The following is a 16283-nucleotide window of genomic DNA, read 5'->3' as shown; positions in this document are numbered from 1 at the left end:
ACACAATTTTTTACACTGAAAAAAATAACCATGCAATATTTCAGCAGACCTACTAATTTAATATGATTTGTAATGCATTGCTATCTGAAGAAATGTTCTTTGTTCTTCCTGAAAATCATGCTTAATGTATTTTACGTAAGGAACTTTGTAAAGAAATGTTTAGAAAAATTTGGTCTGAACTCTTTCCCATTCTTTTACAAAGTGAAGGATAACATCAACACAGAAAGAGTCTGAACTATGTTTTTCTTAAAATAAAAAAAAAAATATTTATAGAAGGCAGTCAGTACTGGGTATCGTTGAGTCCTGAAGTTAATAAAGTAAGAATATTAAAAAAGCTTGCTCAAACAACAATTAAGTAGACAAGTAAACATGAAGATAAAAGAAAATGTAGGACAGAAGTTGAGAGTATATCCACTGACTTCACTATTTTATTTTTTTTTAAAACACAAAGAAAGCTTTCACAGATTTGAAAACTATTGTTTCCTTTCCTTTGTAATCATGTATGGGGGGTAAGTTGGTAGCAACAAAGGCCTCCTCTTTCATGGCATCAGCCAGATAAGTAAACGGGGAACAAATGAAAATATTACTGCCAAAGCTACACACAGAGCAAATTTAGTCTCTTCAGTTTCTGAATATATCTACACAGTCTTCCCTAGCTCTGCAGCACTCTATGCAAGAGAAAATATATTTAAGCTGAAAAAAACCTGACTGTAATAATTTCTTTTTGCTTCCTCTTGTCAAGCACTACCAGCTGCACAAGTATACAGTCAAGAGACATCTTCTGTCTTATGAAATAAACAGTTCCATGTATCGACCTGTTCAGTCGACAGGTTCAGACCTAAACCAAACATGTATAAGGCATTAAATGCTCAAATCAATTAGCCTTCTGGATCTTTTTAACCAAAGTATGTGATAAATAAAAGAATAGACGAAAAGATTATCTAATGATGTTTTTATGTAAAGCATCAAGTTCAAGGCTTTGCAACTGTTATCAGAGAAAGCAATTTCTGAACCCTTCCAAGGAGACATTTTTTATATCGAGTAGAAAGCTTACTCAGGAGGCTCTGCCTACTAAACCCATCTGTAAGTGGACTTTTGTCAGAGCTGAAATAACTCTTTACACTATTTTCTCATAGTCCTTGAGAAAAAATGGCAATACAGCCTTTAAAAAACAATGTTCCGTGCATCTGCTCGGGTGCATACCATTAGCCAAAAAAAAAAACCAAACCATACACACACACACACACACACACACACACACACAAAAACCCCCAAAAACCCTACAATCTCTGCCACTAGAGCATGCCCTGAAGTGCCACATCTAGACCTTTCTTAAACACCTCTAGGGATGGTGACTCAACCACCTCCCTGGGCAGGCTGTTCCAGTGCCTGACCACTCTGTCAGTAAAGTAATTCCTCCTAATATCTAATCTAAACCTCCCCCGCCACAACTTCAGACCATTTCCTCTGGTCCTGCCATTATTCACTTGGGAGAAGAGGCCAACACCCACCTCTCCACAACCTCCTTTCAGGTAGCTGTAGAGGGCAATGAGGTCTCCCCTCAGCCTCCTCTTCTCCAAGCTAAACATGCCCAGCTCCCTCAGCCTCTCCTCATATGACCTGGTCTCCAGACCCCTCACCAGCCTGGTAGCTCTCCTCTGGACACGCTCCAGCACTTCCATGTCTCTCTTGTACAGAGGGGCCCAGAACTGAACACAGTACTCGAGGTGAGGCCGCACCAGTGCCGAGTACAGAGGCACCATCACTTCCCTGCTCCTGCTGGCCACACTATTCCTGATACAAGCCAGAATGCTGTTGGCCTTCTTGGCCACCTGGGCACACTGCTGGCGCCTGTTAAGCTGGCTGTCAACCAGCACCCCCAGGTCCTTTTCCACCAGGCAGCTTTCCAGCCACTCTTCCCCAAGCCTGTGGCATTGCTTGGGGTTGTTGTGACCAAAATGCAGGAGCCGGCACTTGGCCTTATTAGACCCCATACAGTTGGCCTTGGCCCATCGATCCAGCCTGTCCAGGTCCCTCTGTAGAACCTTCCTACCCTCAAGCAGACCAACACTCCCACCTAGTTTGGTGTCATCTGCAAACTTACTGAGGGTACACTCAATCCCCTCATCCAGATCATTGATAAAGATATTAAACTAAACTGGCCCCAAAACTGAGCCCTGAGGGACACCACTGGTGACTGGCCGCCAAGAGGATTTCACCCCATTAATCACAACTCTCCGGGCACGGCCATCCAGCCAGTTTTTAACCCAGCAAAGAGTACACTTGTCTATGCCATGATTCACCAGCTTCTCCAGGAGAATGCTGTGGGGGACAGTGTCAGAGAGAAACAGCAGCACTAGAATGATGAAAATTTGCATATTGACAATTACTACTGGTTTTGTAACAAATCAAGTTTCCAGAGGAGATAACTGGTGTAAAAAGACAGCAACAGAGTTGCCCATAACCTAATGCAAGATCTACAGAATATATTTTAGGCGCCTTACAACAAACTGAAAAATAGAATGAAACTCAAATTAAATAAAAACATCTTAATTCAAAATGCTGTAATTAAAATTAAAAAAAATAAATTAAAATCCCTGTCCACCACTAGCATGACTTCCAATTAACAGATTCCTAAAATCCAATATAGGAGAAAAACATTTGAGAAAAATTTATCTATTCAATAAGAAATCAAGATGTTTTAAAAATTTACAGAGAAGAAGCAATGGAAAAGAACATACCTCCAGAGGATAGTGTTTCTTATAATGGTGAGATTTCCTGTTTCGAAGTGTACAATCACTAGAAGTGCGTTCTACATTGCGACGTAAAGAATATCCAGTTTCAGGCCCTTCCTCACTAGAAACTTCATCTGACAGATTTGTCACAGTTCTGTGAGTATCCTAGTGGAAGAAATATAGTATTAGTAAGACATACACTCATACTTACTAGGTCTTGTTATAAACTACTGGAATCAAATTTCTTTCTGCAACATTATTATCTATGCTCAGTTAAATCAGATATTAATGCATTTCCAGTTGTCAAAATTAAGTGGTACAGCAGGAATTATAAAACAGAAATTGTAACATCAAAATAAACACTTCTCAGATGAGGAAGGGCCAGTTCATATTATACTAAAGAACAGTCCTGACATGGCAGTCAATATATGTTCAAATGCCAATGATAAGAGAGTCAGGAAAAACATTCTGGAAAAGCTATTCCATAGAACGGCAAGACGAAAATAGAATATCCAGGAGATAATCAGACCCAGCCAAATTAGAAGTTCTGCTTTCTTTCATGACCACTTCTTATGCTTCCTGCCTACTTCACTGAGAGGGAAATCATGCTTTCCTCATCTCCTACAGAGATCAATAAAATAAAATAAAAAAAATAAAGGAAAAGGAAGATAATTCACAGGCAAATGCTCAGAATGACCTCAAAATTACAAATTGTCAGTAATCCAAAATTTGTTCCATTTTAGCAGAGACAGACCTGTACCCAGAGTATCAAAGAGGCAGGAAAAGGTACTGTGTGTTTAGCTGGTGTGGAAAAACACAGATAAAAGACAGCACACAAATTTGTGCACTGAGATACAGAATGACAAAGAATGTCTAGATGTCAGTAAGGATCCTCTTCCAAGAAAAAAGAAAGACTAGGAATATAACGTAAAAATACACCTGACATATCATTTGACAATCCTGCTTGGAAAGCAACAAAGCACACTTACTTTGTGATGACTGTGATTGCTGAAGGCATCTCTCACTGTTGCAGTGCTCCACCCTGACTCTTCTGGCTTAATCACTTCACAGCGACGTTCATGGGCCTGCATACATTCTTCACTGCTTTTACCTGTCTTTTTTCCGTCAAGGGACACGTAGCCATTATCAGTCTCAGTGGATTTATCTATTGAATTTTTTGCTTTCTTAGATCTATATTTGAAACAAATATAAGTATTAAATTAATGATTTTCTCAATTTTTTCCCCAGTCTAAATCCTGCTTATTCCTCTCAACCCATGTTAGTTTTACTAAGATGACCCCAAACTAATAATATTAACATTCGATGCAGTATTTATAACTATTTCATCTTCTAAACATTACCCATTATCCTTTCCTAAAATTGTTACAAAAGAAACTGTCAGTGTCTGAAAGAAAATTATATCATTAGCTACTGAAAGAAAAGGAAGAAAAGGAAACCTATGTTTTAAAACCAAAACTTCACAGCAACTTTGTCAATAGAAGAATCACAAGCCTCAAATGTAAATGAGAAACTTCTCTAGTCTATCTTAACAAAAAAAGAGGTATGCTACAAGTTTCTTTAAGTATTATAATTCAAAGCAAGTACACCATTTCCTGAAGCTGCAAACAAACATGCTGTTTAGTACTCTGTAGACAGATATTTTTTGTTGTTGTTATCTTACGAACACACTAATTAAGCCTGTTTTTAAATTAAAAAATAAATTTATGAATTATGCTTCAGTATTATTCTTAAGACTACTAATATTGATGAATAGTCTTCCATAACATTCTCTAGAGGTCCAGGCCCTCATCTAGTCAATAGATGTAGCAGCAAGAATAGCTAATGACAGAAAGAGGCTTTCTCAAGCAGGCATTTGGATGATTACACTTCCAAATTAGAAAGTGCAATCGATGAAGGAATGAAAAGGAATAGCAGCTTGCTATCTTATTGATAGAGACTACTTTACGTCTGCACTTAAGCTTCTGTATTCTCAAAGTAAATGACACAGGAAAAAAAATCAGAAAAGCAATGAATATCTTGCATTTATTAGATTTTGTTTGTTAGATTCCCAGAACACTTGTGAGAAAATAAAAAAAGTGTTAGAAATCAAGTTTCCCAATTTTTGAAATTTTTATTAAAAGCTGAACATAGGTCATAAAACTATCAAGAATCTGTTCAGTTGATCTTGTCCTCCTATGAAGGAACATGCATTGCCTTTGTCTTTAAGGACTGAGGCACTCTGCGAGAGCTTGGATTACATAGATTAAATTCCTCTTCAACATGTACATCAAATAAATTGGGAGAATTGGGATAGTCACCTCACATTCCTCCCAAGATAAGGTATTCCACCTATACAGGGGAGACCTGAACACAAAAAAATGGCTAGGGAGAGCTGGATAAAACGGAAAAATCCAAAAGGGAACAATTCATCTGTTGGAATGCAGACAAAATAATGAAGAGACAATGTTACAAAGGTATTTCATCCTCCTTTCCCATCTTTAATCTCATTCTACTTTCTCTCACTCCTTCCTGGAAAAAAGTTAATAGCAATTTATATTTTTTTTTTTAAACTAAAGTAACTGCTGCTGCACTTCTCTTGTAGGAAACTCTAAAACTCACCTACTATTCCCTGACCTATTCCCAAAATTCTTGGTCAACTTTACTTCTAAATAAGTACAAAACCAGCAGAAATATTTTCTGTAGTTATTATATACTTTTGTGGATTAATTTTTATTATAAGTGTACAAAGGTCAAGAGAAAACAAGATGCTTTAGCATGTGTTTTGTGGTGAAGAAGCAGTTAGTAAGTCTCCTGTTTGCAGATCACCAATGTGCTAGTTGACATACAGAGTTTTAATTTTCTACGTCCATTAAGATGATCGTTATTGAGGCCAATTTTTAATGCATTAAATATACTTTTGCCACTTTGTAAAAATTTCTTTTTAACAGTGCAAAAGTGAATGCAGTTCTCATCACACCCATCCATCCATCCAAGTCAGAGAGACTTACTCCAGAAGTTACTAAGCTGTATGAGTGGAGTAACAGGACAACTCTTCCAAGTTGGATTTGAGAAGTTTTTATACATTTCACATGAAACTTGAAAGCTACTAGGAAGAAGTAGCCTCAGACAGTTGGGTAGGAATAGATAAGAGAAAGAAAGAAGTATGTATGATTTGTTCAGATAGGACTTCAATACTCAAGCAATGTTTTTAAGTGCTAAAACTGTAGGACAAACACTAGTCTGATATAAACTAACGCTCATTTTGCGAAACAGGTAACTTGACTGAAGTCCTTCATTCGTTTCTAATGTAGAAACCAAAGTTATTTTTTGTAAGAATGCCTAAATTTAAGTGTAAGCCTCAAGCCAGAAAAGCATAAATTTAGGCTTAAAGTTAGACTTTCATGCACTATACTGTGTTAAAAGAAAAAACAACAAACATGAACAATACTTCCCTAGTTGACATAAATGTATATTTTCCTACAATTACTGCATATACACGTCATTAATCAGCTTTTAAAATTTTATGCTAGATTTAAAAGTATTTAGGAGCAAGACAGGACAACACCATTAATAAATCCAAGGTCTTAAAAAGCTTGAATATATGAAAAAGCTAAGTCAAGAATGTGACTTTCAGACTTATTCATGCATTAGCTAGCGAAAATATTAAGGAAGATTTAAATCAAGTTTCTAGAAGACTGTAGATTTTCACTGTTGAGTATACTAGTCCCATGCGATTTCATTGGGGTTGATAAAAAAAAACCCCTCTCCTCCCTGTCCATGCTGCAAAACTTTTGAAGAAGCTACAACTGTAAGATTTCCATAATTGGAGTAAGGACACACACACAGAGCAAAGTCCCAAATCAGTACTCCATTCTGAATAAATTGCCTAATTGGATATTGCCCTCCTTTCCAGTGAAATTAGTAATTAGTATTTTTTAAATTGCCCCTGTGCTGGATTAAAGTTTAGAATTATATTTTATTAGTCAGACCGAGTTCTGCCATTCCAAAGGATATTTACTGAATACAGTTCCAGATTACCAATGACCTGAGTGTAGGCAAATGGTCTAGGTACTCATGGTCCTGCCCTAAAGCAAAGAACGTAATTTCTGAGGTTAATTTTGAAACCATGTGTTTAAGACCTATATTTAAAACTCCAGAAAATGCAGAAATCTCAAAGCTTAATATATAAGAAAAACTGTTGTACGTAAACACTAATGAGACATTCTAATGCGTTTTCTAAAGAGCTTCAAAACATGTCCTAAGAAACAGGACAGATGTCACTGTACAGCTTCCTTGCACTGAGGTTTCATAAGATTTTCTTCAGCAACAAGACCGAGTAACGTAGTCAATGAATTCCACGCAGTGCTCATTTCCAGCCCCACTCTGCCATCCCACTGTGATGACAAAACTGTTTGTATTACCATGAAAAAAACTACTGATCTGCATGATCTCCTGGGAAAGAAGGTCATTTTTCACCTGGACAAGTTCCTGATATCGTTTGTATGGCTCCAGACATACAAACAACTGTGCCTCTGCAATTGAAGGGGTAACAAATGACTAAGGGCTACTTACAGCATGCTCAGTCACTCTGTGCTCTTTATCCTTTGAAGATACTATATATACTAGTAGTCATCATGGAGGCTTAACATCTCTATATATATACACACACACTACCTACAAGTCCTTAGAGCAAGTCCCACACAGCCCTCCTCGACTGAAAACACTCTGAGCCCAATACGAGGGAAGGGGGAAAAAAAAAAAAAAAAAAAGAAAGAAAAGACTCTTGCAATGCCCCTCTTCTTATTGCAGATCAGTATCTTCAACGAATGGAAAATATTCAAAGGTTTACAAGATTACACTCCAAACATACCAGAAAGTAATGCATACAGATGCAAAGAACAGCAGTCGTGTCTATTAATATGACTCACAGTTTGTCAAAGCTAGCTTAATATACAAAGGAAAAAGTCACATGAATTCTCCTCTTGCAATATTTTTAAACGTTTTTAAAACTTCTCCAGAGTTTCAACTAGATATTCCCAGAACATACATAAGCTTTACCAGTGGTTAAGAGCACATATCACAAGTATGACAGACATGTTAGCATTGCCATAATTTAAGATGCAGCATGCACAACAAAACATCAATGTAATAATTTGCAGTATCCCTTTTCTCACTTCCATACTTTTTTATGAGCAATTTTCTCTTGTTAATAAATGCTGATACATAGTGCTCACAATGCTGCGTGTATAGAATATCTTGAATGCAGACTGCTACAGAATGTTTTTTTAAAAAACTTCTTAATTGCTCAGAGCACTGCATTAGCAGATCCATCATTTGCAAAACAGCTCTTGAATGTAACAGGGTTAGATGTTTCTTCCAATCTTTCAAAAATGTATCTTCAATGTTCATTTATAAGCTAAAAGCTGTGCCTATTTGCATCCTGAAGGCTTTTCCTTCAGAAAAAGGGTGTGATTTGATGACAGTGGTGAAGTTCAATAAGCATTCTCTCAGAGTAATAAGCAGCTAATGTAATAAAGTAAAATTAAAGAATCAAATTTTCTCATTGGATTAAAAGTGAGAAACTGAGTTCATTCCCGACAGCCCACACAGAGCGCTCCTACATCAAAATATAATTTAATTAAATGTTAATTCCATATCTTTTCAAAATTATTGCATCAGCACTTGCAAAAGCCAAGAAACAACACATGAGTACATGTTCAAATAGTGAGATGAGTTCACCATTAAGAACAAAACCTGGATCAACAAAAGCTTAATCATTAGGTCAATGTTTACTTTAGAAAAGGGATAGTGCATCTCTAACACATATGTAGCCTTGAATAAATACAAACCCTGATAAAAAGAAAGCAGCATGCCAGATATCTCTGAAGACAGCGCCAATACTGCAAGAGGTGCTTGTACCGTAGCTCTGCACTGTTCCCTCCTGTGTGTTATCTGTGGTACTAGAGCCATCTCCTTCCCTATGTACTTCCAAATGTGCTGCTTTCCTTAATTTCCTTCATCAGAAGAGATTAAAATTGGAAGGTAGCTTTATAAGTGCAATCTACTGGTTCTATTAATGTGTTCAGCAGTTTAAGCATGCAAAACCAAGCACGATTTCAAAATGTTTTGCTAAAGTTTTATCATGTCAATTTAATAAACTCCATTTAATAAAACAAAGCATAACATTTACTCATTATCATAATACTTAAACCCAAAATACATTTAATTTCATCATCAGAGGCTTAGACCTGCAAAATTCACTACTGCAGGTTTTCCCATTTTAATGGGACAATTCACTGTAGCAAACCATATTCAGTGAAGTGCTGGAAGACTTAAGTTCTACACTTCCAATAGCATCTTCTTTAATGTATGTTTCCCACAGAGATCATCAGTCAGTATCGCAGGGAGTTCTAAAACTAAGTTTTCATAAATACTAACATAAATACTGACACTCCACCACTATTCAGATACAAACTGTTTTGAGGTAAAATGTCAGATTCAATTTAAACAACGCATAAATTACTCAATGCATAAAATTTAAAGAGCACAAATTAAGCACCCATTTTAAAGATTCAGATAAAAACAGAGCACCAGTTTCTCATTTCTTGCAAAGCAGAGACTCTAAACCCCCACATTTTTTTCACGCACATTCTTTAGAATAGTTTAACAATCCTAAATGACAAACACTTTAACACAGACTATACCTTCTTCTTTTACCCCCTGTGCTGGGAGGTGGCTTAGGAGTTCGTGTAGAAACAATCTGACAATGCACAGTTCCAAGTAGCAACATTAGCCATATTGGCCCAATTACTTCAGTCAGAGGTATATTATGTGGGCTTTGGGCTGTATAGAATAACACTACAGCAGCAACTGGAAAAGAAGGGAAAGTAAGTTGAGTTCAATATTTGAAATGTCTGAAATGGCCAGCTGACTAAATGGTTTTTGTTAAAAAGAGAAGCAGTCAGACTTTAAACCAACCCATGTAATTCCGAGGAGGAATTATAATTGCAATGAAATAGGCAGTAATAAAGATTTAAACAGTTACCTACTATCTTAATATCCATCTCTTCTTTTACACTTGTGATATTATAGCTATTGCTCAAAAAAAGGCAGCAGAATGAAGTAAGGGTGGGAGGGGGGAACCATTTGTAAGTTAGATCTGTCATGAAACAACATTAAATTACAGTGAAACTTCAGTAGGAGATAAAAACAAAGAGTAAATGCCATCCTTAAAGCAGCCCAAATCAATTTAATTCTGTATCAACTATAAAGCTGCAGCACAATTCAACAAATTAGGTGAGTGTAGGAGTCATCAAACCTGGAGCAGATTGTCCAGAGAGGTTGAAGTCTCTCCATCCTTGGAGATATTCAAACCCTGACTGAACATATGGCCTTGAGCAACCTGTTCCAGCTGACCCTGCTTTGAGCAGTCGTTCTGACCAGATGATCTCCAGAGGTCCCTGCCAACCTCAACTAGCCTGTGACTCTGTGGAACCACATATCTATTTCAACGCTGTAAGGACCAATAGACTTGAGACTATAAACTCTTTAAAATGCTTTCTACTAGGGAATATAAACTCCATATTCCAGTCAAAGGACAAAACTGATCATATGGATAGACAGACAGGCTTAAGTGCAACCCTGTATGCATTTCATATATACTTGTGTGTGTATTTTCTAGTAATGAGGAAAGATCAAAGACAAACCGTGTAAACCATGAGGGAGTCCAGCTGAAGTGACCAGGACTCCAACTAGCACTTGCGGTCGGAAAAGGGGCAACTTCCAATTCCACAGTTAACTGTTAATTTTGTAACCCTATAACCAGCTTTCCATATGTAGCCAATACCCACAGAGCTCTTCTTGCTCCTGTACCCAGAGCCCAACCACTGCTATAACTCGGAAATGTCTTTACAGGCTTCAGGTCAACCTAAAGACATTCAACAGGCACAGGGCAGACAGAAGAGGCAATCGCTCTCTTTTCCCTGCTTATTGTACATTCTTGTTGCTCTGCTTCTATGGCTTGAACTGCTGTGTTCTGTAACTATGTTCTGTAACTCAGCTGAGAGGAGCTCCCAAGAAAAAAAAAAACAAAACAAAACAAAAACCAGAAACTCCAAGAAACAATTTGGGAAAGAACAGGAATAATTCTCTGTACCTAACATCTGCACATAACAACCATGAGAACTTGGTTTTGTTCTTGTACCAGTAAGAAGTGAAAGTCTCGTAACTTAGACCTACTCCTAGCACAAGAAATACATGGTACAAGTTCAACAGCTTTCACCAGTTCTCTCCTAAAATTGATTAAAAAAAATACAGCCACATGCAAATTTATGTGCCCCATTCAAACACCTAAGATATATCACATGAATCCACACCTAACACAGCACACACCTGGAGAGATTAGATATGTTTTTCATGAAACAATCTTTAGCAAGGTTACCAGTATTAGAAAGCCGATGAATGTACAAAACAATGGAATTATTTTTGATTGTGGTAATCTAATTCTAATTTCCCATCAGTCTTTTTCCTAAATCAAAGCACAGAAGTCTTACGTAGAACACATAGGGTATCTTTTATTACTATATGTGTCCTAAGTTCTTGCCGTATGAGGTTTCCCAGAAAGACAGCATGCATCGATCAGAAATCCAACTTATTAAAAAACAGACAAAAAGAGGTACAGATAGTAAAAGGTACAGATAATCTTACCTCTTCCTAAATGAGCTTATCTGAGTTTCTCACACATACAATTAGCTTTATAAAGTGTAAATAAGTAGCCAATTTTGACTCCTACCATACAATTTGGATAAGCATATACTTTCGAGAACACAGAGCGCCACAGATCCATGCAAAATGATTTGCAGCAGTGTGTCTCCACAAAATAATTTCAAACTTCACTACAAGATTTCTTCTGCTACTTAAAAAACATTTATCAAAACAGAGTGATCTAGAAGAATCATCTTCTTCCAGAAGATACAAGTCTGTAGATTGCAGTTTCCCACCATGAAGTTTCACGCAGATTTAAGAATATATTACCAATTTCCTGATCTTTTCAGTAGGATGGGAGGGAAATCCAAGAACATCTTTCTGCATAGTGTGTCAATATGCTGTAGTTCAGATTATCCTAGAGTTGCTCCTACCAACAGCTAGGTCTCTGAACAGAATTTCTCACACCACTTTTAATTATTTCTTTACTTATTTATAGTATTTGGACTTGTACTTTTCTAAAGTACAATGGCTGACTTTGCAAAACAGACACAAATGAAATTATATCAGAGAGCAACAAGCTGTATCAAAGAAAGCAACTGTACATCTCAAAGACCAACAGGCATTTATTTTGATAGCATTTAAACCTTTGAAATATTTGTATTACCAAGTTTAAAAATGCATACATTCATATATATGTATCTCACCACAAGAAACAATCATCATACCACTATTGAAGTTTCTTCTTTAATACTTAAGAAATACACAATAGAGATAGATACTATAATTTCACACTTCCTTGTCCTATTAAAATATAGAAACATTTTTAAAGTAACAATGAGGTAATGCTATAAACTAAATGGATGAGTCAGAAGAAAAAGGTTTTACTTCTACCCTAATTCATCTGCCTGCTCCGTGACCTTGGACAAAAAAAACATTTCTCTGTAGTTCTCTTATCACGCGTTTTGCTAATCATACTTTATACTAAAGGAAACCAAAGCAAATAAAATCTGGAGTTTAAATCCACAGCCAAGGAAAGAATTCTTTTCTGTAGACTCATATAAATGTTACCAAGTATCCTGCTAAAGCTAATCCATTTCAAAGCAATAATTCCAAGTACTGCAGTTCATAAATCTACAGAAAATACTTTATACTTAAATAAAATTATTCAACTAAATATATATAAACAAAACAAAGCCAGACCATTTTACAACAGTGTCAGTGAGAACCTGTCATGATGACAAAAAGGCCAAGCTACAATACAAAATCCAGATTCAGGGCAGAAATACAGCCACTGGAGTTTGAAGTATTTTGGTTTTAAGTTTTCATAACAGATTCTTGGTGTTTGGGTGCTGCCTTTATGAATTTATACGAAAAGAATAACCGAGCACACTTTCTGAGTAAAATACAAGCAAATCATATATAGAAGTGCTAGAAGGATAGGCTTGAGGGCGTTGTTTTAAATAGTTTCCAATAAAAATTTTGTCAATTTAATTTCATTTGCGTGTACATTGTAAGTCTTTCAATTTATTTCAAACATCAAAAACTCTGCAGTTAATTCAGCATAATTTAAATGTCAAGTGTTTCAAACAGTTGGATTATAGTGTAATATGGAATACTATTGATTCTTTTCCAGCATTTGTTAATTCACAACCTCAGAAACATCAGAAATATTTCGTCACATTACAGAATATATGGATTAGGGAAATGATGCATTCCAACCATAACTTTAGTAAATCATAGATCCCAAGAAATCTGAGGGGGGGAAAAAGAGTTAATTACAAGATAGCTCTGTAAACAATGTCCTCAAAAACTTGCTTGTGCTTGCACTCAGAATCTGCATTGTCTTATTATTTTGCTGCTTTTAGAGTCTTATGAAGGCTCCACAAAATAAGTGTGGGTATATTTTTAAAATAAATTTAAGAAAGTAAACGTAAAAATTTACTATAACAGTGTTTCTCAGAATAAACTACTGTGAACAGGGTAACAAACAAACTATAACTTACATATTTTACTGCCTATATTACTACAAATGAGATTAAAATTATTAACGCTATGGGATCTCTTACCATATATACACAAATGCTAACATACGCAACAACACTTTTTAAGCACCTATCTCAGAAATGGAGATAAGGAGAAGTTTTGACAGGAGACCACATGAACATTTCAAGTTTTGGGGCACTGGCACTGTGAAATTCATTTTATAGCTGCTAACATCATCGCACAAGAGGCACTGTTGTCTTTTTTTTTTTAAACTCCGTTTCTTTTTTTAAACTCCGTTTCTTTTTTTAAATACAATTTCCAAATCATATAGTGATTCACAACTGCTAGGACAGATGGCAAAATTGAAAAAGTAATATTGTATTTTAATTGGATTTCAGTGGAAAACTTATCAGTCATTTAGCTTCTCAGGGTACTTAAATTTCTCCCAACTTTCATTAACCTTCTGTTCCAGTTCTGTTATACACACTTCTGATACACTTATTCTTTTCGTCACTTTCACACTGTTAGATACTGACTCACTACATTACATTCTTCCCTTTACTAATTTTCCTCTTGTATATTACATATAATTAACAGAAGCACAATGCCAGATTACTAGAACTCGAGATCGAGCACCCCGAAAGCTGTGAATTGTCTTCTCTTTCTTAACAGTTGCCCAAAAGTCCTTCTATAATCTAGGAAATATAAAATTAAGATGCATAGTCTCACCATTGCCATGGAATAAATAGCAGAAGCACACAGGACAATAAGCCCCCCATTTGCCAGTCATTCAGAAGCACGGCTGAGGTCTGACTAAAGTATAAGCTAAAAGTTCATTGCCTCTGATGTGACAAAATAATGCATGGAAGGACAACTGGAAACCGGTGAAACAGACATCCTACCAGACTGCACAAGCTGCTCGCACCTTGGCAGGTTTGGCCTTTCTTGCTTCTTGAGCAGAGTTTTTGATGTACACAAGTATCAGAAAGACCAAAAGCCCAAGACAAAATACACTGCCTAAGCCAAAGGTTTCTTTGATATTGCTCAGTTGTGAATTAAATTACATAGTCCTGGAAACCTAAATTATATACAGAGATGACAAACTAACATGTATGTTAAATGCCGAAAAAAGCCTGTGAGGAAATCCTTAAATTTTCAGTATGCCGCCTTCATATATGTAAAAGAAATGGTAACGAAAAGACCCATGCTAGTGACTGTGTCATTCCAACATTTCAGAAAATATTGGAATGAACTTTAACAGCATAAAGTGAACCACGTAACATACAGCAGCTTCCATATGGTTAAAATAAGGCATTTAGTCAAAGCTGATCCTGCAATCCAACTCTACCTTGAAGAAGGTAAAGAACAAGCAGCCAGAAAAAGATGACCCTTGATGTCACTTGTAGCCACCACCTGTAGAAGAACGGAAAGAAAACAACTCTCACGATTCCTTTGCGGGTCAGAGATGTCCAAGGACTTTCAGGTTTTGCTTTAGCAAAAGCAGATCCTTTGAAAAAAGAAAAGAAATTTCGATATATTTCACTGTTATGGCTAATAATAACTTTAGTTGTTCAATAGCACAGCAGTTAAGATAGGTATTTAAAGGAGCAATTATTAAACATAATTATTTTGATAAATGTCATTTCACTATCTATTCAGTCTAAAATTTGAGTAATTTGTTGGTGCCCTCTTGACTGCCATTATCGGGAACTCCTACAACATTGCCATTTCTTACTATGTGAAAATTATTTTAAAATAAATTATTAAAATTTATTCTGTTTCACTGAGGTATGAGAAACTTGATATGAAGCAATAGGAAGTCATGAAAATTCCACATGCCTGTGCAGGCAGAGCAGAGCCTTCTCCCAACAGAGCAAAGGGATCTAAAACATCAACATATGTAAATTGCTCCAGCCACGTCATTCAGGAAAACGGAATGAGGTTGAGAAGTATAGAGGAGTATCTGTCCAACTGAGGACTGGCCTCAGGAGCAGGGAAGCCACCCAAAGAATAACTTTGTCTCTTCTTCTACGCCATTTTCCATCTCACTCATTCAAACCTCCTTTCTCTCTCATATTTCTTTTTCTTCCTTAAAATTCCCACTTTTCTGGGAATTTGAATAGAAAACTGTGTAACATTTACTTAATGGAGGTGTGACTTCAATTATGACAAGGTTACTCCTTGGAAAGGGCAAGTACTGCGTGCTGCTACGCCATTTCCACCTTGTTTACGAGCAGAACTGGCATTAGCGACCTCTGTGCTGGCACAGGTAAAACGCTGCTAGTACTGGAATCAATTTAATGCCAGCCTAGACCTATATGCAGAGGAGTCATTTAAATGTTATTCATGTATATCACTATCTTGAAGTGGGCTACTGCTGTTCCTTAATTTCTATAAACATTTAGTTTTCAGTTCTGTTTCTTTAAAGTTCAAACATTATTTGATTTTGTTTTTCTCCCACATTCCCATTTTTAAAGACTTATATTGCTAGGTGATGTGATAAAAGCTTATCTGCACAACCAGAGAAGTTCAAAGAGACAATGACAGGAGCCCAAATAATGCCCTGATGGCCGCCTTCTAGACCCATCACTGGAGCCATCAGCCCATGGAAGGCCCATCTCCACAAGCCCAGAGCAGGTCAGAGGCACAAGGGCAGGCGAGAATCCAAATTAAGGAAGGAACACCTTGACCAGCCCCTCCCAGGGCTGTCCCAGCAGAGCCATCAGCCCCTTTGTCCAGGTGTGAAAAAGGAGGTGTTTAGGTGATTTGGGGAGAACCAAGCGTGGGGAAATTGACGCTGAAGGGGAAAAAAAGGACTGGTCAGGCGTAAATAGCTGCGGCTCAGCAAGCTGCTTGTCA

The 16283-nt window shown here is 36.8% G+C and overlaps 1 protein-coding gene across 3 annotated transcripts in view; it reads right to left on the bottom strand.

The window, feature by feature from the left end:
• The window catches only part of LOC134510340 (protein PHTF2), a 138279-nt gene that overhangs the window by 21383 nt on the left and 100613 nt on the right, over nucleotides 1-16283 (bottom strand). For 2 of the 3 annotated variants that reach the window (XM_063323519.1, XM_063323517.1), the window contains 5 exons: nucleotides 14773-14931; nucleotides 9440-9605; nucleotides 8585-8749; nucleotides 3725-3926; nucleotides 2742-2900 (listed from right to left, as the gene is read on the bottom strand). In XM_063323519.1, the coding sequence (XP_063179589.1) occupies nucleotides 2742-2900; nucleotides 3725-3926; nucleotides 8585-8749; nucleotides 9440-9605; nucleotides 14773-14931 (851 nt within the window). The remainder of the gene's footprint in view (nucleotides 1-2741; nucleotides 2901-3724; nucleotides 3927-8584; nucleotides 8750-9439; nucleotides 9606-14772; nucleotides 14932-16283) is intronic. The other variant, XM_063323518.1, reaches the window with a different exon arrangement.

Source organism: Chroicocephalus ridibundus, chromosome 1 (assembly GCF_963924245.1).
Source record: "Chroicocephalus ridibundus chromosome 1, bChrRid1.1, whole genome shotgun sequence".
Classification (NCBI taxonomy): domain Eukaryota; kingdom Metazoa; phylum Chordata; class Aves; order Charadriiformes; family Laridae; genus Chroicocephalus; species Chroicocephalus ridibundus.
This window is presented reverse-complemented; position numbering and strand designations above follow the sequence as displayed.